This window comes from Scyliorhinus canicula, chromosome 7, assembly GCF_902713615.1.
Source record: "Scyliorhinus canicula chromosome 7, sScyCan1.1, whole genome shotgun sequence".
In the NCBI taxonomy this organism is placed as follows: Eukaryota; Metazoa; Chordata; class Chondrichthyes; order Carcharhiniformes; family Scyliorhinidae; genus Scyliorhinus; species Scyliorhinus canicula.
In genome coordinates, this window is record NC_052152.1 from 147,301,925 (window position 1) to 147,329,345 (window position 27,421).

The 27,421-nt window shown below is 44.2% G+C and overlaps 1 protein-coding gene and 1 long non-coding RNA gene across 4 annotated transcripts in view; one reads left to right on the top strand and one right to left on the bottom strand.

Annotated features, from left to right (window-relative positions):
* The window catches only part of LOC119969444 (protein-glutamine gamma-glutamyltransferase 2-like), a 70,465-nt gene that overhangs the window by 10,675 nt on the left and 32,369 nt on the right, over window positions 1-27,421 (bottom strand). For all 3 annotated transcript variants that reach the window (XM_038803082.1, XM_038803081.1, XM_038803083.1), the window contains exons 4-10: window positions 16,976-17,094; window positions 14,361-14,489; window positions 12,095-12,272; window positions 8,429-8,564; window positions 7,289-7,392; window positions 4,755-4,997; window positions 4,048-4,320 (exon numbers count right to left, since the gene is read on the bottom strand). In XM_038803082.1, the coding sequence (XP_038659010.1) occupies window positions 4,048-4,320; window positions 4,755-4,997; window positions 7,289-7,392; window positions 8,429-8,564; window positions 12,095-12,272; window positions 14,361-14,489; window positions 16,976-17,094 (1,182 nt within the window). The remainder of the gene's footprint in view (window positions 1-4,047; window positions 4,321-4,754; window positions 4,998-7,288; window positions 7,393-8,428; window positions 8,565-12,094; window positions 12,273-14,360; window positions 14,490-16,975; window positions 17,095-27,421) is intronic.
* On the top strand, window positions 18,134-26,116 carry LOC119969445. Its single transcript, XR_005461362.1, has 3 exons — window positions 18,134-18,522; window positions 21,628-22,627; window positions 25,729-26,116. It is a non-coding gene; the product is annotated as an uncharacterized LOC119969445 (long non-coding RNA).

A 27,421-nucleotide genomic window follows, 5' to 3' on the forward strand; every position in this document is an offset into this window, starting at 1 on the left:
CGATTCCAGCGTCGGCGACCAGAGAATCAAGCCCAGTATTTTTCACTGTACTTCGGTACATTTGACAATAAACCAATCCAAATCCAAATACATAAATGCTGCAGCAAAGGCGGAGGTAAGGTAAAGAGAAGAATGATGATTTGCACAAATAAAACAAATTCTAGTTTCTTTGACTGTCTTAGAAATGGTCTTCTGGAGAATCTCAGCCATGATTGTTACTGCTGGGGCAGCACGGTGGTGCAGTGGGTTAACCCTGCAGCCTCACGGCGCCGAGGTCCCAGGTTCGATCCCGGCTCTGGGTCACTGTCTGTGTGGAGTTTGCACGTTCTCCACGTGTTTGCGTGGGTTTTGACCCCACAACCCAAAGATGTGCAGGCTAGGTGGATTGGCAACACTAAATTGCCCCTTAATTGGGAAAAAATGAATTGGGCACTCTAAATTTATAAAAAAAATTATTGTTACTGCTTACAAATATAAAGGACAGGATTTTCCACGCACGATTGGGGTGGGTGTGTTCAGGGTGGTGGTGAGTGGAGATAATGCTGAATATTATGGATGTCAGTTGAACAAGACAGTTCAAATATGAGATTTTAACCTCTCGGGAGATTTACATACAAGTTAGTGTAATATTTGGGAGAATGATGGATGCCTATCTGGCTATCTGACAAAAGTACACAGAGAGGTATGAATTCAGGACACTTAAGTCAAGCTGCTCTTAGTTTCTAAGTTATATAGTTTATTAAGTCTGACAATGCCAGCAGATCACATATAAACATGAAAGTTTCTGGCTGTTCCTGCTGGCAGGATCTTCCAGACACGCTGATGGTGATGCCCTCAGCGGGTTCCCTGGTGGCAAACAATGGGAAAACCCGTTGACCGTGGTGGGACCGGACAATCTCACACCGCAGGCCAATGGTGGGCTGCCTCCTCAAACATGCTGCGGAGGGGGCAGTAAATCTAGTCCAGGTTTCCGTCATCATGGCAGGTATGGCCAGATCATGATGGAGGGCCAGGGAGGAAAAATGTCTACTTGGTTTGTTTCTCCTCAGATGCTACCTGACCTGCATATTTCCAACATTTTCTGTGGGTTTTTTTTTCTTTTGGAATATTTTATTCAGCATATTCATAAAAAAGAAACTGAAGCAGATGTAAAACTTTACAACATTATAAATAATCAAGACCGGCTCCCCCCCCCCCGCTTCTTAATCATGCCCCCTCCTCCCATCCTGCCTTCCCCACATTAACCCCCTTAACCCCCCTCCCGTTTTGTTGACTCCTCAATCCTCCTTAAAGAAGTCGAAGTGCTGCTTCCACCTCCAAGCGAAACCATCAACCCACCTGCTCAGGAGGAACTTGACCTTCTCCAGCCTCAGAAATTCTGTCAGGCTGCTCACCCACACCCCTGCTTTCGGCGGCTCTGAGTCCCTCCATCCAAGTAAGATCCGTCACCGGGCTTTCAGGAAGGGAAAGGCCAAAACGTCGGCCCCTTTCGGCCCCTGGAACCCCCGGATCTTCCGACACCCCAAATATCGCTACCTCTGGATTGCTACCTCTGGCGCCGGTTCACCCGCCGGCGTGGGGACTTAGTCCCCAGAAGGGAGAATCCCGCTGGACATCCGCAAACCCCTGCCAGAGCCCCTTTAGTTTCGGACATGCCCAAAACATGTGGGCATGATTCGTGGACCTCCCCGCGCACCACCCACACCTATCCTCTACTCCCTCAAAAAACCTTCTCATCCGCGCAGCCTTCATATGTGCCCTGTGAAGTACTTCAAACTGAATAAGGAAGCAGGGGTCCTGAAGGCTCCAGATGAAGTTTGGATTAGTGTCCACGGGAAAGGTGATAGGGTAGCTGCGGAGGTCCAGAGGGTCAGTATATGAGTATGGGGAGAAGGCAAGTAGGATGCTAGCCCACAGGCTGAGGAAGCAGTAGGCGGTGAGGGAGATTGGCAGAGTAAAGGACGAGATGGGAAAGGTGATGTTGCACCCGATGGGGGTAAATGGGGTGTTTGAGACTTTTTACAGGAGATTGTATGAGTCAGAGCCCGCGGCTGGAGAGGGCGGGAGGGATAGAGTAGCTCCTGGATGGAGTTTCCCAGGGTGGACGAGGAGTTGGTACAGAGATTGGGGGACCCTATCAGGTTGAGGGAGGTAATGGAGAGTACAGGGAGAAGGTAGTGAAGGCCCCAGGCCCGGATGGCCTGTACGGCTTTCCAGTGGAATTTTATAAAACGTATGGGGGGGAGCTGGGGCCCCTGCTGGTGAGGGCATACAATGAGGCTAGGGAAAGGGGGGAACACCACCCTGGACTGTCAGAGGCATCCATTTGTTTGATATTGAAAAAGGACAAGGATCCGGAGCAGTGTGGATCGCACTGTCTGATATCGCTGTTGAATGTGGACGACAAGTAGTTGGCAAAGGTATTGGCTTTGTGAATTAAGGGGGTGATAGGCGAGGACCTAATGGGGTTTGTGAAAGGGAGACAGTTGTCAGCAAATGTGAGGAGGTTGCTTAATGTGATTATGATGCCTCAGAATCTTTTCCACCAGCCTTGCCATCTCTATTAACTAGCCCGCCCAAGGAGCATGGCAGCCCCCGTCCAAGGCCTCTAAACCCCCTACCCCTCCCAGACGCCCCCCCCCCCCCCCCTCCCCCCCCCCAAAAGACAGAAAATATGCACTGGCCCTCCAAACACCCTGCCATCAAAACCAAAGGAACACTTCAAGGCGAAAAGTTTCCCAAGAACAAAGAAATCTCCTTACAAACTTCTCCAAAGTTCAATGTCCTCCTCCTCCTGCCAGTCCATCGTCCCTCATCTCTAAGAAACTCCATTCTGGAAAGTCACCCAGAGGTGGGCCAGGTACAGCACTCCAAACGTCACCCCCTTCTTGAAGAAGGCAGCCATGACCCGATTGAACCTGGACCTCCTCTTCGCCAGTTCTGCACCGAGGTCTTGATACACCCGCAGCTCCTTCCCTTCCCAGGTGTACTTCCTTGTCTGTCTCGCCCACCGAAGAATCTTCTTTTTATCCAGAAAGCGGTGCAACCGCCCCACGATCGCCCTTGGCGGTTCGCCCGCTTTCGGCCTCATCAGCATTCTGTGCGCTCTGTTGACCTCCATGGGCTGGTCAAAGCCCCCCACCCCCCATAATGCTCCAACATTTTGGCCACATACGTACCGTCCTCCCCATCTGCCTAGGGCATCCCCACAATCCTCAAATTTTGCTTTCTGGAGTGATTCTCCAGGTTTCCGCCTTCTCCTTCAGCCTCTTCTGGGTCTCCCACCTCACCCTCACCTCGGCCACCAACGAGGCAAACTCTTCCTCGTGCTCCCCCACCACCCTCCTCCGTTTTCTGGATCGACCAGTCCTGGGACTCCAGCCTCTATTCCACTTTCTCAATACCTGCTTTAACCGGCTCCATCACCCTAGCCAGGTCTTCCAGGGCCTCCTTCCTCTGCGGGCTGAACTTGGCATTTAGAAATCCTACCAGCTGCTCCGTTGACCACTGGACAGGCAGAACGGCCCCTTTGCCCTCCGCCATCTTAGCCTGGGTGCACCACAAAGACTCTGCTGCTCCAACAATTCCTGTCTTCTCAACCCACTCCTAGTTTGTGGATCCATCTACCCGCCACACCAGAGGAGTTACACCTTCTCTTGGTACTCCTAGACCTCTTTCCATCCAAAACCTCTTCCCTCAGACGGGTAAATGAAAATTAAATGAAATGAAAATCGCTTATTGTCACAAATAGGCTTCAAATTAAGTTACTGTGAAAAGCCCCTAGTCGCCACATTCTGGCGCCTGTTCGGGGAGGCTGGTACGGGAATTGAACCGTGCTGCTGGCCTGCCCTGGTCTGCTTTAAAAGCCAGCTCTTTAGCCCTGTGCTAAACCAGCCCCTGAGCAGATGCTATCAAATATCTGGCCGCTCACTCCATGGCTGCCGTGGAGGTTCCCTGTGGACGTTTTGTGACCAAATCATAACAGGCTGTCTGTTGCAAAAGAAAATGGAGACAAGAAAAATAGAAGATCAATAACTGTTCCATTACCTCCATTGGCTCGGACAGCAATTCGTTCCAGATCCTTTTCTGTAATTTGGTTCACTAGATTTCCGTTGTAGCTCTTTACATGAGCACTAAAGTTAAGATTGCAGACCATGTTCGACGAACTGAGGTTGGAGATGGTTACATGAACTTGGGCATCAGACCCATTGTTTATTGATTTCTCGGCCTTCATGTGGAGCTGGAGTTTCTTTTCTGGCACACGACCCAGTCTATTTATGAGATCAGCTTCAGAAACAATTGCTCTTTCTTTATCGGAGCCTAAATAGGTTGAAAAATAGGATTGCATTAAAATAACAGTGGTATATTTACTTTTCTGCTCTCTTTACTTGGATAAATTCTATGAATGGTTTCTTAATCCACATATAGATAGTTAGGTTTTTGATTATTAAGGGAATCAAGGGTTATGGGGAGAAGGCAGGAGAATGGGGATGAGAAACATATCAGCCACGATTGAATGGTGGAGCAGACTTGATGTGCTGAATGGTCTCACTCTGCTCCTGTGTCTTCTGGTCTTCCATGTAGCTATAAACAGGCACTATACCAGCAGTTCACTAGAGTTATAAAATGGGATATGGGTGGTGAATTCGTTGCTATTAAACTGGATTGATAAAACTGGAATCAAGATGTAAGCAAGACCAATATTAAAGTTTTTTAAAATATCACATTCCTAAATGTCTGCTTCTTTTCCTTACCCTCAGGATATTTGTAATTTTGTGTGATGTCATCACGATCATTTCTCCCACAACACTTGGTGCTGATGTTCTGACCCACATGCTGTGTTTCGATGCTTAATTTTTCTTTTGTGCCATCTCTATGCAAGAGCCAGCATACTTGATCTGCATTGACCTCAGCAAAGACAAAGGGAACGTCATACTTCATATCCACTGATCCGTCTTTGATTGCAGTGACTGGAGCTGGTCCACAGCAATAAACTCCTAAAAAGAAAATGAAGAAATAATTGAGAATAAACTTGAATGAACTTAAAGGATCCATACCATGATTCAAGTGTAACAAAAGCTTTCAGAAGCCCTTACAGCCATCTCACATCAGTCTATTCAAACATTAAACACCTTTATTAAAATATTCCAATTCCAATTCTCTTCCTGCATCAAGAGTTGCACTGAGGCAAACTTTCATCTATTTCCATAATTATATGGAAATTGACTAGTTATTCCTGCAAAATGTCGCTAGCCTGTTTCCAAAGGCTTATAGTTTGAAGGGTGCCACTCGGCATCAAGTGTGATTGACCAGAAGTCACTCCAACTCAAAACATTAAAAAAAAAATTTCCAATTAAGGGGCAATTTAGCGTGGCCAAGCCACCTACCCTGCACATCTTTGGGTTGTGGGGGTGAGACCCACTCAGACATAGGGAGAATGCACAAGCTCCATACGGACTGTGACCCGAGGCTGGGAACGAACCTGGGTCCTCGGCACCGTGAGGCAGCAGTGCTGACCACTGCACCACCGTGCAACTCTCACTCCAGGTCTTACCGCCATCCATTGGCATGTTTGGGAGGATTTGTAGGGTGATACTCAACCTGTTCGACTGCATTATGAATGCACCTTCCTTGGCCATAAAATCCTGAGGTGGGACACAAACCCGGAGCTCTAGCTCACAGGCAGGGATGCTACCCACTGCGCCACAAGACCTCCTATATTAAAATATAATTGTTTGTTTTATTTTTTTAACGATTTGCTTCTGCCATACAATCTTGTTAAAATGGTGTCACTTTAGATAGATTACCTCATGGGAGGAAGCACTGAATGTAGTGTGATTAACAATGCTGTTACATAGAATTACATAGAATTTACAGTGCAGAAGGAGGCCATTCGGCCCATCGAGTCTGCACCGGCTCCTGGAAAGAGCACCCTACCCAAGGTTAACACCTCCACCCTATCCTCATAACCCAGTAACCCCACCCAACACTAAGGGAAATTTTGGACATTAAGGGCAATTTATCATGGCCAGTCCACCTAACCTGCACATCCTTGGACTGCGGGAGGAAACCGGAGCACCCGGAGGAAAACCAAGGAAACACAGGGAGGATGTGCAGACTCCGCACAGACAGTGACCCAAGCCGGAATCGAACCTGGGACCCTGGAGCTGTGAAGCGATTGTGCTATCCACAATGCTACCGTGCTGCCCTTGACTAGTACGCAGTCAACTCCAACTCCACTTGACCCTGAGTGGCAACGCAGGTGAAATTAGATTTTATACCCGTAGCTTTGGTTGAGTTACATTGACTACGGTCACAAGGTTTTCAAATTTACACACAAGTAACCTTTTATTATTCAGCGTAATTGTAATTAAATAGGCAGAAAATACAACTGGCTATCTGCTATCTGATTCCCAACCCCTCCCCCTCCCCACTGTCTAACTACCCTAACTTTCTCTACACATACACACAAACCGCACAGAGGGAAAAGGGTGGTTGAGAGGTAAAGGAAATATTTTCCTGCAACATGTCGCTACCCTACGCATCTTTGGGTTGTGGGGTGAGACCCATGCAGGCATGGGGAGGTAAAATAAAAGGATAAGAATCTTTGATTCTCAAGGTTAGGCCTTCAGTTGGGTACTTTCTTTTCCTTCAGCTTACGATGATCTTCACTGCAGACTCACGGAGATGGTAGGCAACAGGCAGGAGAAATAGGGAGAAAATACAACTCCTCTTCTTTTGAAGGCCTAGATGCTTCTGGCAGGTTCTCTTTGGAAAAACCACCTGGCAGGAACCAATCACTGACTGTTGTCAGGCAGAACATTGTCCCTGGCCAACCTACCAGTTACCAGTTATTCAATCAAACCGACTTTCTCCAAAACCGATTCCTAAGTTTCACTCGGTGACTACAAGTCTGGTTTCTCCTCGTCAAAATACAAAACCTAAGAACACACTGTCCTGGCCTGCACTCTTCTGCTACAAGGCACATTCCAATTATGGGTCCATGGACCAAAAATAATAAAATAAATGGGAACAAAGGAAATAAACAGGAAGGACCTTTGCAATGCTTAATAATTTATTCCACTATCTCTATTGATCAGAAGACATTTCCCCCTGAGATACAGATGCTGCCCAACTGCTTGACCTATGTTGGCCCAGTAGGACATCAGTCCATGACACAGCACTATTTAGAATCAATACAGCAGCGATAAGTCATGACTATGAGAAAAGGTGTGAACTGGTTGAGGTGCACTATTCCCAATCGCGGTTTCGGAATTGTTCTCTGTACCTTCGCTTTTCTCCTGTGGGGTTGGGTCCAGTACCTGCCAACCACCATAACCGGGCTTCAGATCATTTCGTGCCATCCAACTCTCTATCCAGACGTGGAAGTTCCTAAGATGCAGCAACAATGAAAATTCTGCAGGTTACTCAAATTCTCACAGAAATTATTTTGTTACATTTATGTGCTTAATCAGGGAAACAAAAACAGATGAACACTTGACTGATTGATAGTGACCATCAGTCATAACATCAGTATTAATGATTAAGTGAACATTTAGTTTCATAAGATCAGTTATGGTTTATCTGCACATGATCTCAATACATATGAGTAATTACTATTAAAAAGCTTTTACTGTTATATTTTGACATTTAATTAAATAATCCAATATATATTCCAACTATTAGAAAATAATATAATTAGGTTTGATGTAAGAATTGAAAAAGGGGAGGAAAAATCAAAGATTATTTTAAAACTGTTCTCCTTTCAAGCACCCTCTAAACAAAATGCAGAAAGAAATAACAGTTCAAAAAAAGACCAAATCAAAGTCACAGATTACATGGATGGCACGGTAGCACAGTGGGTAGCACTGTTGCTTCACAGTGCCAGGGTCCCAGGTTTGATTCCCGCTTGGGTCACTGTCTGTGCAGAGGCTGCACGTTCTCCCTGTGTTTCCACCGGGTGCTTCGGTTTCCTCCCACAAGTCCCGAAAGACGTGCTGTTAGGTGAATTGGTCATTCTGAATTCTTCCTCCGTGTAACCAAACAGGTGCTGGAATGTGGTGACTTGGAGCTTTTCACAGTAACTTAATTGCAGTGATGTAAGCCGACTTGTGACAATAAAGATTATTGTTATTATTATTACTTTCCCTGTAATTGTAATTATGCTTCATTATTACTGCTGGTTCACCCCAATCCCTCTGGAATCTGTGACATGGTCCTAATGTCCCTTCTCCATTGACCTGCTCAGTTACTCTGTGCTCATTTCATCCTCTGACTTTGCTGATGGTTGCCAGAGTACCTCCAGCAATGGCTTCTCTTCCCAGATGTGCACCTTGACAATTCCGCAAGGGTTTATTCCTGGCCTTCTCCTCTTTCTCATCTATGTGCTGCACTCTTAAACTTTTATTTTTAAACTGATTTGACTCACCAAACGCTGTCGCCTCCTCCGCCACATTTTCTCCCGCGTTCATCAAAGAATTCATCAATCGTTAAATTCCCATTGCTGTCATGAGCAGAATTAAAGTTGGTGACAACACGAGTAGGAATTCCTAAGCATCTCAAAACTAAAGGATTAATAAAAGAAAACAATGAATTCATAATAACTTAACAACTGTGGCAGAATGTGATATGTGAGCAAACTGCCAGGATCTTAATACAGTATATGTGATTTAGGATTTTTTCCAGAAAAAAAAATATTACTTTCTGTAAAATATTTTTTATTCGATGAATCTCGAATCAATACAAGAAATAACTTTTGTTTATACAATGCTATTCACAATCTCAGTGAGACTCACAGCTAATTAAGTGTTCATGCATTGTAGTTTTAATGTTTAATGTCGGGCTCCAAAGGAACCTATCTGCAGCCTCATACAACTAGAAATGAGTGACGGGAACAGAAAATTCTTTTATACTCTTGGTTGAGGGAAATGAAAAATGAAAATCGCTTATTGTCACGAGTAGGCTTCAATGAAGTTACTGTGAAAAGCCCCTAGTCGCCAGATTCCGGCGCCTGTTCGGGGAGGCTGGTACGGGAATCGAACCGTGCTGCTGGCCTGCTTGGTCTGCTTTAAAAGCCAGCAATTTAGCCAAGTGAGCTAAACCAGTGTGGTAGTCAGGATATCAGGAGAACTGATGTTCTGCATTATCTTTCTAAAGAACCATTGATGCCAAGCCCTAACATTGAGGGGCTAGGCCCGCGCCGGAGTGGCTGGCGTTCCGCCGTCTGGCGTGGAAAGCCTTTGGCGCCACGCCAGCAGGGGTGAAAGGGACTTCGCCAGCCGGCGGAAGTTCGTGCATGCGCTGGAGCGTCAGCGCCTGCTGACATCATCCCTGCGCATGCGTAGGGGAGGGGTTCACTTCCGCTTCCGCCATGGTGAAGACTATGGTGAAGGTGGAAGGAAAAGAGTGCCCCCATGGCAGAGGCCCGCCCACCGATCGGTGGGCCTCAATTGCGGGCCAGGCCACCGTGGGGGCCCCTCCAGGACCCGGAGCCCACCCGTGCCGCCTGATCCCGCCGGTAAGGTAGGTGGTTTGATCCACGCCGGCGGGGGAAGCATGACAGCGGCGGGACTTCGGCCGATTCTCCGAACCGGCAGGGGGTCGGAAAATCCTGCCCAATGTTTATAGGGAAAAGGCAGGGGAAATCTCATTTGGAGAGCCAGTGCAGATTCAAGGAGCCACAGAACAATTCTGTGATCTAGTGCAGATAAATTACAGAGGAAATTTTAGCAGATTGTATAGACTGGCGTAGGGAGACGATAGGCAGAATCTTACACACTGATCAAATTTGGACCTGTAAGTAATGAGCCATTTTGAACACTCAATTAGGAGTAGTGGACACGAGGGGCAGTCAGAATCCTGATTGAGGACACTGCATTTAAAGACAAACTAGCTGCAAGCGCAGGGGCTGCATAAAACATTTTGAACAGCAAATTGGTGGAGACAAGAGTGGAAGCTGGATGATAGAAGAGGAAAGGCCGTTCAATAATTTGTGGAGCAGTACTGAAGGGAATGCTTGAAGTTGGGCAAAGGAGGAGAATGCTCTTTCCAGAGAATGGCAGGAGGATGTCTGTTGGCCTCGCCAAACTTAGAAAAAGTGAGCGGGCGCATTGCGATGCAGAGGACGGTTGTACACTTATGAACGTGCTGTCTTTTGTATGAGACATTAAAGTGAGGCCCACGATCTAATTTTCTGGTGAATGTGAAAGCACCATGGCACTATTTTGAGGGAGAACAGTGGAATTCTCCCCAGTGTCCAAGGCAATATTTACCCTTAACCAGCATCATAAAAACAAATGATTTGGTTATTATAGAAGTGATATTGGTGGGAGCTAACGGTGTGTAAAATTGGATGCTGCCATTCCCACATGACAACACTTCAAAAATACTTCAATGACTGTAAAGGGCTTTGAAACATCCAGGAGGGGGGATTTTCTGGGCTGGTTCACCACAGGCACAAATCCTGTTATGGCTACTAACTCTCGTGAAAGGGCCACAATGGAATTTGCGCCGGGGATATCCCAGAATGAAATATTTCGCACCCTCTGCTGCTGATGTAACCAGGTTCATGGCAAATGAGGGCGTGACCTGATTTGCATCAATTTGCATTCATTTAAATATGCCTAAACGACATAACGGCGTGTTTTCCAGCGCTGTGAAATGTTCCCCCCCTCCCCGCCGCTGGCACGATTGGGTATAAGTGACATACACCTTGTGAACTGCATTCACTCGTGACCTGTTTTTTAAAACAATTTTCCCATTAAGGGACAATTTAGCATGGCCAATCCACCTACCCTGCACATCTTTGGGTTGTGGGGGTGAGACCCATGCAGACATGGGGAGAATGTGCAAACTCCACACGGAAAGTCACCCGGGGCTGGGATTGAACCCAGGTCTTTGGCGCCGTGAGGCAGCAGTGCTAACCACTGCACCACTGTGCCGCCTATCACTCGAGACTTCAAGGTACTTAACTTCTATCAGGCTGCACTTGCTCTGACATGTGGGCAATGGGGTATACTGTAGACACCTATTGACAGCAGCACCTCCAAACTTTGCAGCTGGCAGTTTCAGAGATGGGACTGCACCCGCCCCCCCCCCCCCCCCCCCCCCCCCCACCCCCACCCAATTAACTCTCAAAACCTCCATTCTCTCACTGTACATTTGCCCTGCTGCCAAATCCAGAGGATGTAGTCCTAGAGTGCACTCCATAAGTCTTCCATTGCGTGGCAGAACTTTTGCGCATCCAAGCACCTGCCCAAAGCACTGCCATTGCAGGTTTGGCCTATTGTGCAGGGATTGTGGTAGTGGGGCAGGTTTCCTGAGTCCTTCTGTGATCCTGGACACTGGAATAGCACTGCCAAGTGAATAAGTGAGGATATGATGCCTGGAGTGAAACTAACCCTTCGCCCCCACAGTCAATCACTCGTTGGCTATAGGGACATGACCCTTGGTCCATTGACATTCGGCTGACCTGGACAATCCTGGTAGCAGGCGGAACCCAGAAATTTTCACCTATTAAATCAAATTTGTGTTTCTAGAACCAGTTCATGATACTGGTTATAAATTGTAAATCTAATCTAACAAGGGGCTGTTTAGCACACAGCTAAATCGCCGGCTTTGAAAGCAGACCAAGCAGGCCAGCAGCACGGTTCGATTCCCGTAACAGCCTCCCTGAACAGGTGCTGGAATGTGGCGACTAGGGGCTTTTCACAGTAACTTCATTTGAAGCCTATAAGTGATTTTCATTTCATTTCATTTCACAATCAAAATGTCAGTGAATCCCTCACTCTGCAATTAACATATATTCAATAACATGCAAGTGAGTCTAAGGCAGGATTTTACAATAGTGGGAGTGGAAATTCCCACCCAACGTCAACAGAATTTTTGGCCGCTCTCCCAGAATTGTCTGTTCCCACCTACAATTATTCCTACCACGGAAGGGACTGAAGGATCCTAGCCGAAGTGTCTGAATCTGTCATATAAATAAATTTCAACACTTTAGGGAATACGTCACTGCACACTGCAGCAACATGCACAAATTTTAAATTAGGCCCCATTTCAGAATAAAATCACTTTTCCCTCTTCCCCTTTGTACCTGTGCAGGCCACTGCTGCAAACACCCAGCACTGTCCGAACTGAACCCGCTGGCTGCCAGACTTGTCCCACTGGTGAAGGATGGCAACGCTTCCATTCCAATGCCATGGGCATGTCCCTCCAGTATATGGGCTCTGCCATTTACCTTGAAGTACCCCACTGTCATCACAACAATTCACCTGTAAAAGTTAGAACAGTGAATCAATGTTAACATTGTGGCGTAGGTTATATTCCTGAGACTAACAGTACAATCCATTGCACGATGTGGTCATAAAGTTATTGCAATAGAAAGAATACCGCCTTTCATTACACTTTTATTAAAGTGACTAGTTTTTCCTTTGTTTTCGCCCCGAGGGCTGAAGGGAAAAGCACACACTTCTTCACTTGATAGGTTTATGGCTCCCTTGTAAGGCCATCAATTACTCCACCCTGACTCAAGCGAAGGATCGAGGCTTGCTTTTATCTGAAAGAGTGACAGTGAACCTTGTTATTGGCAGCACGGAAGCACAGTGGTTAGCACAGTTGCTTCACAGCTCCAGGGTCCCAGGTTCAATTCCCGGCTTGGGTCACTGTCTGTACAGAGTCTGTTAGTTCTCCCCATATCTGCGTGGGTTTCCTCCGGGTGCTCCGGTTTCCTCCCACAGTCCGAAGGTGCGCAGGTTAGGTGGATTGGCCGAGCTAGATTGCCCTTCGTGTCCAAAAAGGTCGGGTGGGGTTACTGGGTTATGGGGATATTGTGGAAGTATGGGCTTGGGTAGGGTGCGCTTTCCAAGGGCCAGTGCAGACTTGATGGGCTGAATGGCCTCCTTCTGCACTATAAATTCTATGATTCTATGATAAGATTTAATGGTGCTGAATTACTGTTGAATGACTGTTTCATTTTTTTAATAAAACGTAGGTTACACGCAGTCACACAACATGCCAGGTTGCTGTAACCTTACAGGCTCACTTAGTAAAGCGAGCTTAATTGGCTGAGCCACCAGTTCCACTTCAGATTTTCTCTTCTTTTTAATAATAATAATATTCTTTATCAGTGTTACAAGTAGGCTTATATTAACACTGCAATGAAGTTACTGTGAAAATCCCCTAATCACCGCACTTTTTTGGGTACACACAGGGAGAATTCAGAATGTCCAATTCACCTAACAGCGGGCGCGATTCTCCGCCCCCCACGACGGGTTGGAGAATAGTGGGAGGGCCTTCCCGACATTTTTCCCGCCCTCCCGCTATTCTCCACCCCCCCCCCCCCCCCCCACGGCCGCCCCACGACACGAATCGCTGCTCGCCGTTTTTTTACGCCGAACAGCGATTCTCCCCTATCCGATGGGCCGAGTTCCCAGGCTTTTACGGCCGTTTTCACGAACGCAAACACACCTGCTCTCACCGTTCATGAAAACGGCCGCAAAGTGCCGTTCTGGAGAACCATGGCACCGATTGGCACGGCCGCACCACGGCCGTGCCAAGGGTGGCATGGGCCCCCGATCGGTGGGCACCGATCGCGGGCAGCGGGTCCGAACCCCGCGCACTCTTTGTTCCTCCGCCGCCCCGCTGGATCAGTCCGCGGGGCGGCTGAGGGGCATGACGGCCCGCGAATGCGCGGGTTTGACGCGTCTACGTGATGACGTCATCCGTGCATGCGCGGGTTGGAGCCGTCCAATCCGTGCATGCGCGGCTGACGTCATCGTGCGCATCAGCCGCCGTTACCCTTGGGTTGCAGGCTTAGCGAAGTTCGCTAAGCCTGCAATGCCGTGGTTTACGGGGCCCCGCTGCAGAATCGGGTCCCGGGGGGGGGGCGCGGAGGCTGCCGTGAAACACGGCCAGTTTAACGCCAGCCTTCACGACTCTCCGCATTTGCGGAGAATCGCGTCCAGCATGTCTTTCATGACTTGTGGGAGGAAACCGGAGCACCAGGAGGAAACCCACGCAGACACAGGCAGAACATGCAGACTCTGCACCGACGGTGACCCAAGCATGGGAATCGAACCTGGGAACCTGGCGCTCTGAAGCAACAGTGCTAACCACCGTGCTACTGTGCCGCCCATAAATACGTATCTGTTGAAAGGCTTGAGCAAGCACAAAAGAACTAAAATCATAAAAAATAAATAGGAACAAAGAAATACGAAAGGATGTATCAATCGCACAATGCTTGTTGTTATTAAGCCAGGGAGCACGAGAAAACCTAACATAAACCGGAGTGAAGTACATCACATTGTTATCTACGAATTATTACTCTCATCACGATCAACTGTAATGTTAACAGTGCTCACCATAGCTGTCACCACTCTGCTGATGTATGCGGGGTCATTTCTGCGTATATAGTCCTTCCTTGGGCATTCCTGGCATTTGAGATTCTTGTCCAATAACGTAAGACAGATATCTATGATTTTATCCTCAAACTGAAACAGAAAGATCATGACCTTTAACTCCACGAATACCGTTGAAGAATTGTTTAGTGATAATAGTGGGTGGAATTGGGGCGGGTGTGTAAAAGGCGGCGAGCCGGTTAAAACGCCATTGTCTCCGGTCGGAGTGGAAGATCCCACTGGTGGGAGGGGCCGTAAATTCTACCCAGTGGGTTTGATTTTATGCACCAACCACGACGTGTTTCGCAGCCAGGAAGGTGGTCCACCACTTGCCGGTGGTGTAATCTTTTGGTCCCACTGTTATCAATGGGATTTCCCATTGTGTGGACCCCCCTCCACTGGTTTTTTTGAAGAATAAAGGGATTAAGGGTTATGGTGTTCGGGCCGGAAAGTGGAGCTGAATCCACAAAAGATCAGCCATGATCACATTGAATGGCGGAGCAGGCTCGAGGGGCCAGATGGCCTACTCCTGCTCCTAGTTCTTATGTTCTTATAAACCCATGGCAAGGTTCGCCGTCGGCAGGATCGGACGATCCCGCCAGAGGGAATGGATGGAAAATTCCTTCCAATTATATATTTTACAACTACTATTGTTAGATTCAATTATCACAGTAGCAGAGATATGAAGATATGGCTACTTTCAATGTTATGCTGATTTTCAGTTGCTACGACATTCAGCAATGTGGCTCTGAGGTTCTCCTTCCAGGACTGGCCTAGCTTCGCCAAGTGGTTCCACTGAGGTGCCTACACTGCTGGAAGCGTTATGAGGCAGGTATTCTACTCTCCCTTTAGCCATGAACTAATGCCAGGAGACTTTCTACAGTCTGCTCTTTTAAATGAATTTTGGTTGTTTTTTTGTCAGAATTTGCTATGTGCCAAATAGCCCACTCAGCGGGACATATTGATATGTCTATTGCACAGTACACAACAAAAGCTTTCCTCAAAACAGTGCATGCTCATGACTTGTGACAGTTAGAAGTTAGAAATTAGGTTTGAAGTATCAGAGGCTGGAAACACAGCCAAGCTGTCTGTTTTGGATGATTGCGGTTTTGTTTCAACACTTGCTTCAGTACTTAAGAAACCAAAAGACAAATTTTGAAAACTATACCTTCTTATGTACAAACACAAGGTGGAAATTACTGAAGGATCTAAAACAAGAGACGGTAATCAGAAATCAATGAGGTGTGGAGCCTGTAGATTAATTACCAGCACAGCTGTTAAACTGAGGAAAACTTGGCTGAAGTGACGAACATTGACAGTACAAAACCATTCAACTTTTGAGTATGAATCCAGTTTCTTTGCTTCACTAAACATATTTTCTCTGTAAAAAATTTTTCATTTGTTCCTGAAGGAATACTATAAAGACATTCTTTTAGCACAGGCAACATTGCCGGCTAAAATTAATTCTTGGACAGGAATTTCTAGCATAACTTGGGAACCTGCCTGAACACCTGCTGCCATGTTAATCAACCCATGGGGCTCTTGACAATAGCCTAATCGTCTATTTGTTTGCAATGCCTGATTCACAATGCAATTGATCTTTGCAAAGTCAACCGTTGAATGTTGAAACTCCCAATTCCTGCCAAGCCTACCCCAACCCTCAATGCTAGGCATGTCCTTGAGACCTAGGGCTTCTAATGGAATAAATTATGAAATGCCGCGATCTCCGAGGGGAATGAAAAGGAGTGGAACGCTGATGGATGTGGGGGTCTGTCTAAATCCACTTCAAATGGCAATGCAATGCAAACCAGTTTTGGATTACCTCAGGAATTTTGGGGTTCATAGTCCGGACTTGATCTGTTATAACACTGGATTCTCAACCAGAACTGTTATAGATCTAATAGTTAATATAGATACAAGGATTCCTGTACCCTGTAAAATGTTAACCTTTCTGTTATTGAACTTTTGGTTGCAGAATTCGGGGGAAAAGTCAATGCTTGTTGGTGATATTAATGATCAAAATGTATTGGGATTGCATTCTTTTGTTCACTATTTTAATGTAGGCATTAACTGATTTATTTTAAATAGCTTATTGACCCTTGTTAAAAAAACAGACAAAAGAATGTAATATGACAGTGCTAGGTTAATATCCCCCCATCATGTGTTAGAATGCAATGTTATACTAGAGGGAAGCAAAATTCTATTCACTATATCACCTGCCATATTTACATTCACCTTCAATGCATGCTGCTAATCATCGGTAGGAATCTTGTGTGTGTTCGCAATTTGAATTGCACACATTCAAAGGTGGACTGCTCTGAGTATGCAGGTGATTTAAGGCTCATGCATTCATCCACAGAGATGAATATAGCTCACAAGGATGTCAGAGGCTACAGTTTGGACTCAGTACTGACTAACCATTTTGGAAATTTGAGCATTTTTGGACATGGAGCCAATGTTAATTAGAAACCGTGAGGATTATGAGTGAACAGGAATTGGTGCAAGTTTGAAAACTGACAGACAATGCAGCTCATTTTTAAACAGAACTCAACAGTAAATTGTTCAAGGATTTTAAATACCTGTCCAAAGTACCATGAGCGACTTTGAATGGATTGATTAGTACCAACGAAGATTACCCCATCTTCATTCAGCACATATTCCTCTCGTTGTTCATCACTATCCAGAAAAACATCATCCTCTGACAGGACAAAGCACAGATTTAATAACACAATAATTATTTATAATTGGTGTACACGAAATAAAAGAGCTAACCAATATGACTTCAGGACTATGTCAGCATAAGAACTTTTAATAGCAGGAATAAAATCATACTGTGGTAACTGAGGGATTTTCACTGTAACTTAATTGCTGTGTTAATATATGCCTTCTTTTGACACTAATAAAAATTATTATTATTAGGATTTATGGACAGCATATTGACATATTCACACAGACCCATGTTTATTCATCAAACACCTAGGGTCCAGAGAGAGGATTATGCTTTAGTTATTTTAGAGTCAAAAAACAAATGCCCAAGAGCTCAAGATGTTGCGCTCATTCACACTGGGTGTGTGTGTGCTCATTCTGCACTGGTTGTGTACATGCTCATTCTGCACTGGATATGTGTGTGGTCATTCTTCACTGGGTGTGTGTGTGTGCTCATTCCTCACAGGTTTGTGTGTGCTCATTCTCCATTGGGTGTGTGTGCGCTCATTTTTCACAAGTTTGTGTGTGCTCATTCTGCACTGGTTGTGTACATGCTCATTCTCCGTTGGGTGTGTGTGTGCTCATTCTTCACAGGTTTGTGCATGCTCATTCTCCATTGGGTGTGTGTGTGCTCATTCTTCACAGGTTTGTGCATGCTCATTCTCCATTGAGTGTGTGTGTGCTCATTCTTCACAGGTTTGTGTGTCCTCATTCTGCACTGGGTATGTGTGTGCCCATCCTGCACTGAGTGTGTGAGTGCTCCTTCTGCACTGGTTTGTGTGTACTTATTCTACTGGGTGTGTGTGCTCATTCTGCACTGGTTTGTGTGCCCATCCTGCATTGTGTGTGTGAGTGCTCATTCTGCATCGAATGTGTGTGTGCTCATTCTGCACTGGGTTTTGTAAGGTATATTTGTGCAGCTGCTTCTAGTTCTGACTAAGGAGGGCGATGGGGGTGGCGGTTTAGATAACATTTATGTTAGCAACAGTACTGTGAGTGGGCAGCTATGTAACCCGCCCAAGGCCATTGCGCGCGGAACAACCTTTATCAGTGTGTGTAACTTGAGGCTCGGCAGAATGCGCCTTCTCCAGCCATAACTCAGATGGCTGTACGTGTTACAATCCTAAGTAAAAACTATCTACTTGATTGAAGCCTTACTGTGTCGACTCACTCATTGAACTGAGATTTAGCCTAACAAATTGGTGACCCCGACGTTGGGGGGGGAGTCGAACACAACTCCGTTTAAGATCGCAGAGACAATTAAAAACCGGCTAAAAAGAAGGTACGGAGTCAAACCTGTTAAATCAAAACTCCAAAATTGAAATTTTAAATTGTGTAATAATTGTCTCAGTGATTGAAAAAGGAGACAAAATTAGAAGACGACCATAGCCGGACGTCAAACGCCTTGGGATTGTGACACGTAAGTGTTAAGTTAAACTTAAAAGTCCTTAAGGTGTAAGATTAATGTTATTACCTTCGACCAAATATTAGTGATAATATTTACTTAAAGTCTTTACTTAAAAAACTGTCAGATATCAGAAGTAGAGTGAGTCTTTACTTAAAAAACTGTCAGATCTCAGAAGTAGAGTGAGAAGGAAGTAGAGGGCATGTTATTACCTTCGACCAAATATTAGTGATAATATTTACTTAAAGTCTTTACTTAAAAAACTGTCAGATATCAGAAGTAGAGTGAGAAGGAAATAGAATTATTACCTTCGACCAAATATTAGTGATAATATTTACTCAAAGTCTTTACTTAAAAAACTGTCAGATCTCAGAAGTAGAGTGAGAAGGAAGTAGAGGACATGTTATTACCTTCGACCAAATATTAGTAATAATATTTACTTAAAGTCTTTACTTAAAAAACTGTCAGATATCAGAAGTAGAGTGAGAAGGAAATAGAGTCTATTACCTTCGACCAAATATTACTTAAAAAACTGTCAGATCTCAGAAGTAGAGTGAGAAGGAAGTAGAGTCTTAGAATCGGAAAATTGTTTTGTTGCCTTAGACTGGTTATTAAGAACAGAGATCTGTCACGTGAAGGTCGGGCATTGAAAACAAAACAGTTTTGGATCTATTATCACCGGTTCATAAGAGACTTGAAATATAAATGTCCTTGAAATATAAATGTCCGGTAACATTAGCGCGCGAAAAGAGCATAAAAATTTAGAAGAAAAATGGCCACTGGGGGAAAACTAATGCATTAAAATTGGGTATAAAATTGACAGAGAAAGAAATAGTTAAAACAGCCAACGTCTTAAAAAAAAAGAGGACGGCACATATGGGAAAATAACCAAGTCATTAGGCTATCCGCCTTGAATCTGTATATTAATCCATGTGAGTTTAAGCTATATTCAGGCCTTTGTGTGAATATTTTCACCCCTAACATTTAGTGTAAGTCTGGAAGGATTTGCTGAGCTGGACGTCGCTCGAGCCGGTGGACAAGGCGATTGGTCAAATCTTTGACCGCCTAAAATTAGAATCACTTGGCAAGGCGGACAGACGGTGAGGTAACATCCAATAAATCTAGTATCAAGGTCAAATGAGTAAAAAAGTCAGTTTAAAACATTTTTTTTTGGTTTTTGAAGAGCAAAATACTCTGGTAAAAAAAAACAATGATCAAAGATGGGTGTGATTTCTGTGGAACAGAGAAAAATGGTGAGATACACAGAAGTAAAGATAAGACAAATAAAGTTCTAAGCACAAATGATATAAATTAAACCTTCATACCATTTGGAAGACAGGCTGGTTTAAAGGAATTGAGCTCTAACTCCTTTAAGCAAAGCAATCAAGTGGGTAAAGATAGCGTAAAGACCTCACAAAACTGCCAACAATTACGGCTAACGACTGTCCCGGAATGTCTCAAGGAGAGAAAAAAAAAATCAAATTAAGTGAAGTCCAAAAGATCAGAAAGGGGCTAAAACACTCAATTACTTTTGTTCAGGAATATCTGAGGATGACTAACCCCCCCCTCCCAAAACAAAAAAATGGGGAGGAAATCAATACAAGGTTACAGTTAGAAACTTAAGAATGGATACATGTCGAGAATAACTTCCGATCGTTTCAAGCCGTCCAGATAAATTCAGCAGTAATTCAACTCACTTGAAATAAAAGAAAAATAAACATCCAGTTTATTGGATGTCTCTTTCCAAAAACCAGTTAAATAACGAACATTGAAAATTGAAAGAAAGGATGGGTAATGTCTAAGGTCACATAACGGATGGAGATGGCATCATGCCAAGTTCTCCACCACTTTTGATTCTGTACAAAAATTTAACCATTTCAGCAAGCAGGTCATCTGCACAAAGAAATATACATCTCTAAGAAAAGCTAATGCCTCTAAAATTAATCAGTAGAAATTGACTTAAATGGAATGACACAGATAAAGTTTTTGAAGGAGAATGAAAAATTTTGTTCAGTATTTTAATTTTGTTCCATTTTAAAGAAAGAGAGACAGACAGAGAGTTACGTAGAGAGAGTTACGTAGAGAGAGTTACGTAGAGAGAGAGAGACTGATAGAGACAGCGAAAGTTGAGAGAGCGAAAGAGAACGTCAGGGAGAGACAGAGAAGGGGAGGGGTAGTTAGATAAAGAGAAAGAGCGACAAGAGTTCCAGAGAGAGAGAGAGAGAGAGAGTTTTAGGCATCTAAACTTTGTTCTGAACTATTCACAGTCTTTGTATTCAGACTTTGACTTCAGACCTTGACTTGTTACGAGCTGTGATTATTTGAAAGCTTCAAATTGTCTACGCATTGTCTTTAAAGATTATAGTTTGAGTACAGTTAACAATTTTTTTCTTTTCAAAGGCTATAATTTTAATCAGGGTGCAAAATCACGTATGTAAAAATAAGAAAATATTAGTTTTATGGTGTTCAGTGGAGGTTAGGATAGTTGAAATACATATGACAAATATGATCAAGCCGGTGTTTCATTAGTTCAGGGTTAAAACTTCCCTGACACAAAAAATCATCAGTAGGGTGAAACTAAACTGTCCCACAACGCAGATGTTTTAATTATGAGATTGCAGAATGACTTATAAACAACAGATGGGTAAATGAAATATGTCCATGAGTTTCAATAACATATTGTGTTCCCTGAAAAACTTGATAACGGGAATTTGGCAGCACTCCAACTTTTACTCCCAGCCATTTGAGTGAAAAATTTAAAAACAAGTTTCGAGATGCGAATGGCATCATTCCAATTTATGCACCCACTATACGCCCCTTTTTGTCTCTGCAAGACAGTCAACCCTTTCAACAAGCTTTTGTGTGTAATCCAGAAGATGTCTTGACACTCCCATGCTGGTTTGCCTGCGAGTTCTGGCCTTTTAAATTCTGATAAAGTAATGAACAGTCCACACAGCTGAAGATGCTTTTTAATTGGAACTTACAAATCTTAAGTTTTGAATTTTCACCCTCTTAACGACCCAGGACCCAAGACCAACCCGGAGTGGGTGCAAACATGGGAAGATAGGGAAATTGAAATGAGTCAATATATCAAAATGCTCGGTAACATGGTCACTTTAGTTTCGCAACAGGTGAACAACGCGGCCGGTGACGGAGAAGAAGGACAGGAGAGTCCGATAAAAGAAGGGGACCTGGTGTGTATCAGAAAACCCGGAAAAATCCCGTGGGCTGAGGGCATTCGCCAACCGGGAGGAACTACCTCCTAAATACCAGGACATGAAGATATTTTTGACCAAGAAGAGTACTTAGAAGCTGAAATGTGAAACTGGGGGGGGAAGGGAACGAAAGAAAAACGCGCGGGTTATAAGGGGCAAGGCAAAAATTGTATATAATGTACACCGCCCCTGGGAAGGACTTGAGACTCCGGCGGGTCGAGCCAAGAGGATTGGGGGGTCCTCACCTTCCTGAGACCTCAAGACCCAACCAGGCGGTATAGAACGCTTGGCAAAAAGGGTTTTTTATTTTCTTTTCGCGCGCGTTTCAAAACATAGGGGGCGCGGGAAGTAATTGTTGTCCTCATAAGAGGACAAAGGAGGGATTGTAAGGTATATTTGTGCAGCTGCTTCTAGCTCTGACTAAGGAGGGCGATGGGGGGTGGCGGTTTAGATAACATTTATGTTAGCAACAGTACTGTGAGTGGGCAGCTATGTAACCCGCCCAAGGCCATTGCACGCGGAACAACCTTTATCAGTGTGTGTAACTTGAGGCTCGGCAGAATGCGCCTTCTCCAGCCATAACTCAGATGGCTGTATGTGTTACAATCCTAAGTAAAAACTATCTACTTGATTGAAGCCTTACTGTGTCGACTCACTCATTGAACTGAGATTTAGCCTAACAAATTGGTGACCCCGACGTTGGGGGGGGAGTCGAACACAACTCCATTTAAGATCGCAGAGACAATTAAAAGCCGGCTAAAAAGAAGGTACGGAGTCAAACCTGTTAAATCAAAACTCCAAAATTGAAATTTTAAATTGTGTAATAATTGTCTCAGTGATTGAAAAAGGAGACAAAATTAGAAGACGACCATAGCCGGACGTCAAACGCCTTGGGATTGTGACACGTAAGTGTTAAGTTAAACTTAAAAGTCCTTAAGGTGTAAGATTAATGTCATTACCTTCGACCAAATATTAGTGATAATATTTACTTAAAGTCTTTACTTAAAAAACTGTCAGATATCAGAAGTAGAGTGAGTCTTTACTTAAAAAACTGTCAGATCTCAGAAGTAGAGTGAGAAGGAAGTAGAGGGCATGTTATTACCTTCGACCAAATATTAGTGATAATATTTACTTAAAGTCTTTACTTAAAAAACTGTCAGATATCAGAAGTAGAGTGAGAAGGAAATAGAATTATTACCTTCGACCAAATATTAGTGATAATATTTACTCAAAGTCTTTACTTAAAAAACTGTCAGATCTCAGAAGTAGAGTGAGAAGGAAGTAGAGGACATGTTATTACCTTCGACCAAATATTAGTGATAATATTTACTTAAAGTCTTTACTTAAAAAACTGTCAGATATCAGAAGTAGAGTGAGAAGGAAATAGAGTCTATTACCTTCGACCAAATATTACTTAAAAAACTGTCAGATCTCAGAAGTAGAGTGAGAAGGAAGTAGAGTCTTAGAATCGGAAAATTGTTTTGTTGCCTTAGACTGGTTATTAAGAACAGAGATCTGTCACGTGAAGGTCGGGCATTGAAAACAAAACAGTTTTGGATCTATTATCACCGGTTCATAAGAGACTTGAAATATAAATGTCCTTGAAATATAAATGTCCGGTAACATTAGCGCGCGAAAAGAGCATAAAAATTTAGAAGAAAAATGGCCACTGGGGGAAAACTAATGCATTAAAATTGGGTATAAAATTGACAGAGAAAGAAATAGTTAAAACAGCCAACGTCTTAAAAAAAAAAGAGGACGGCACATATGGGAAAATAACCAAGTCATTAGGCTATCCGCCTTGAATCTGTATATTAATCCATGTGAGTTTAAGCTATATTCAGGCCTTTGTGTGAATATTTTCACCCCTAACATTTAGTGTAAGTCTGGAAGGATTTGCTGAGCTGGACGTCGCTCGAGCCGGTGGACAAGGCGAGTAGTCAAACCTTTGACCGCCTAAAATTAGAATCACTTGGCAAGGCGGACAGACGGTGAGGTAACATCCAATAAATCTAGTATCAAGGCCAAATGAGTAAAAAAGTCAGTTTAAAACATTTTTTTTGGTTTTTGAAGAGCAAAATACTCTGGTAAAAAAAAACAATGATCAAAGATGGGTGTGATTTCTGTGGAACAGAGAAAAATGGTGAGATACACAGAAGTAAAGATAAGACAAATAAAGTTCTAAGCACAAATGATATAAATTAAACCTTCATACCATTTGGAAGACAGGCTGGTTTAGAGGAATTGAGCTCTAACTCCTTTAAGCAAAGCAATCAAGTGGGTAAAGATAGCGTAAAGACCTCACAAAACTGCCAACAATTACGGCTAACGACTGTCCCGGAATGTCTCAAGGAGAGAAAAAAAAAAATCAAATTAAGTGAAGTCCAAAAGATCAGAAAGGGGCTAAAACACTCAATTACTTTTGTTCAGGAATATCTGAGGATGACTAACCCCCCCCTCCCAAAACAAAAAAATGGGGAGGAAATCAATACAAGGTTACGGTTAGAAACTTAAGAATGGATACATGTCGAGAATAACTTCAGATCGTTTCAAGCCGTCCAGATAAATTCAGCAGTAATTCAACTCACTTGAAATAAAAGAAAAATAAACATCCAGTAATGTCTCTTTCCAAAAACCAGTTAAATAACGAACATTGAAAATTGAAAGAAAGGATGGGTAATGTCTAAGGTCACATAACGGATGGAGATGGCATCATGCCAAGTTCTCCACCACTTTTGATTCTGTACAAAAATGTAACCATTTCAGCAAGCAGGTCATCTGCACAAAGAAATATATATCTCTAAGAAAAGCTAATGCCTCTAAAATTAATCAGTAGAAATTGACTTAAATGGAATGACACAGATAAAGTTTTTGAAGGAGAATGAAAAATTTTGTTCAGTATTTTAATTTTGTTCCATTTTAGAGAAAGAGAGACAGACAGAGAGTTACGTAGAGAGAGTTACGTAGAGAGAGTTACGTAGAGAGAGAGAGACTGATAGAGACAGCGAAAGTTGAGAGAGCGAAAGAGAACGTCAGGGAGAGACAGAGAAGGGGAGGGGTAGTTAGATAAAGAGAAAGAGCGACAAGAGTTCCAGAGAGAGAGAGAGAGAGAGAGAGTTTTAGGCATCTAAACTTTGTTCTGAACTATTCACAGTCTTTGTATTCAGACTTTGACTTCAGACCTTGACTTGTTACGAGCTGTGATTATTTGAAAGCTTCAAATTGTCTACGCATTGTCTTTAAAGATTATAGTTTGAGTACAGTTAACAATTTTTTTCTTTTCAAAGGCTATAATTTTAATCAGGGTGCAAAATCACGTATGTAAAAATAAGAAATATTAGTTTTATGGTGTTCAGTGGAGGTTAGGATAGTTGAAATACATATGACAAATATGATCAAGCCGGTGTTTCATTAGTTCAGGGTTAAAACTTCCCTGACACAAAAAATCATCAGTAGGGTGAAACTAAACTGTCCCACAACGCAGATGTTTTAATTATGAGATTGCAGAATGACTTATAAACAACAGATGGGTAAATGAAATATGTCCATGAGTTTCAATAACATATTGTGTTCCCTGAAAAACTTGATAACGGGAATTTGGCAGCACTCCAACTTTTACTCCCAGCCATTTGAGTGAAAAATTTAAAAACAAGTTTCGAGATGCGAATGGCATCATTCCAATTTATGCACCCACTATACGCCCCTTTTTGTCTCTGCAAGACAGTCAACCCTTTCAACAAGCTTTTGTGTGTAATCCAGAAGATGTCTTGACACTCCCATGCTGGTTTGCCTGCGAGTTCTGGCCTTTTAAATTCTGATAAAGTAATGAACAGTCCACACAGCTGAAGATGCTTTTTAATTGGAACTTACAAATCTTAAGTTTTGAATTTTCACCCTCTTAACGACCCAGGACCCAAGACCAACCCGGAGTGGGTGCAAACATGGGAAGATAGGGAAATTGAAATGAGTCAATATATCAAAATGCTCGGTAACATGGTCACTTTAGTTTCGCAACAGGTGAACAACGCGGCCGGTGACGGAGAAGAAGGACAGGAGAGTCCGATAAAGAAGGGGACCTGGTGTGTATCAGAAAACCCGGAAAAATCCCGTGGGCTGAGGGCATTCGCCAACCGGGAGGAACTACCTCCTAAATACCAGGACATGAAGATATTTTTGACCAAGAAGAGTACTTAGAAGCTGAAATGTGAAACTGGGGGGGGAAGGGAACGAAAGAAAAACGCGCGGGTTATAAGGGGCAAGGCAAAAATTGTATATAATGTACACCGCCCCTGGGAAGGACTTGAGACTCCGGCGGGTCGAGCCAAGAGGATTGGGGGGTCCTCACCTTCCTGAGACCTCAAGACCCAACCAGGCGGTATAGAACGCTTGGCAAAAAGGGTTTTTTATTTTCTTTTCGCGCGCGTTTCAAAACATAGGGGGCGCGGGAAGTAATTGTTGTCCTCATAAGAGGACAAAGGAGGGATTGTAAGGTATATTTGTGCAGCTGCTTCTAGCTCTGACTAAGGAGGGCGATGGGGGTGGCGGTTTAGATAACATTTATGTTAGCAACAGTACTGTGAGTGGGCAGCTATGTAACCCGCCCAAGGCCATTGCGCGCGGAACAACCTTTATCAGTGTGTGTAACTTGAGGCTCGGCAGAATGCGCCTTCTCCAGCCATAACTCAGATGGCTGTACGTGTTACAATCCTAAGTAAAAACTATCTACTTGATTGAAGCCTTACTGTGTCGACTCACTCATTGAACTGAGATTTAGCCTAACAGTTTGTGAGTGCTCATTCTGCATTGAGTGTGTGTGCCCATTCTGCACTGTGCCCATTCTGCACTGGGCATGTGTGAGCCCATTCTTCACTGTGTGTTTGTGCCCATTCTGCATTGGGTGTGTGCCCATTCTGCACTGGGTGTGTGTGTGCCCATTCGGCACTGCGTGTGTGTGCCCATTCGGCACTGCGTGTGTGTGCCCATTCTGCACTCGTTGTGTGTGCCCATTCTGCACTCGTGTGTGCCCATTCTGCACTCTTTGTGTGTGCTCATTCTGCACTGGTTTGTGTACCCATTCTGCACTGTGTGTGTGTGTGCTCATTTTGCACTGGGTGTGTGTGCCCATTCTGCACTGGGTGTGTGTGCTCATTCTGCACAGGGTGTGTGTGCTCATTCTGCACTGGGTGTGTGTGCTCATTCTGCACTGGGTGTGTGTGCTCATTCTGCATTGGGTGTGTGTGTGCCCATTCTGCACTGGGTGTGTGTGCCATTCTGCACTGTCTGTGTGTGCCCATTCTACACTGGGTGTGTGTGCTCATTCTGCACTGGTTTGTGTGTGCTCATTCTGCACTGTGTGTGAGTGCTCATTCTGCACTGTGTGTGAGTGCACATTCTGCATTGGGTGTGTGTGTGCCCATTCTGCACTGGATGTTTGTGCCCAGTCTGCACTGGGTGTGTGTGCCCATTCTGCACTGGGTGTTTGTGCCCAGTCTGCACTGGGTGTGGGTGCCCATTCTGCACTGGGTGTGTGTGTGTCCATTCTGAACTGGGTGTCTGTGTGCCCATTCTGCACTGGGTATGTGCGCCCATTCTACACTGGGTATGCGTGCCCATTCTGGTCTGCATGCCTGCTGATAGCGCTGTTCCGTAGCAGTCAAAGGTGTGTGCCCATTCTGCATTGGGTGTGTGCCCATTCTGCA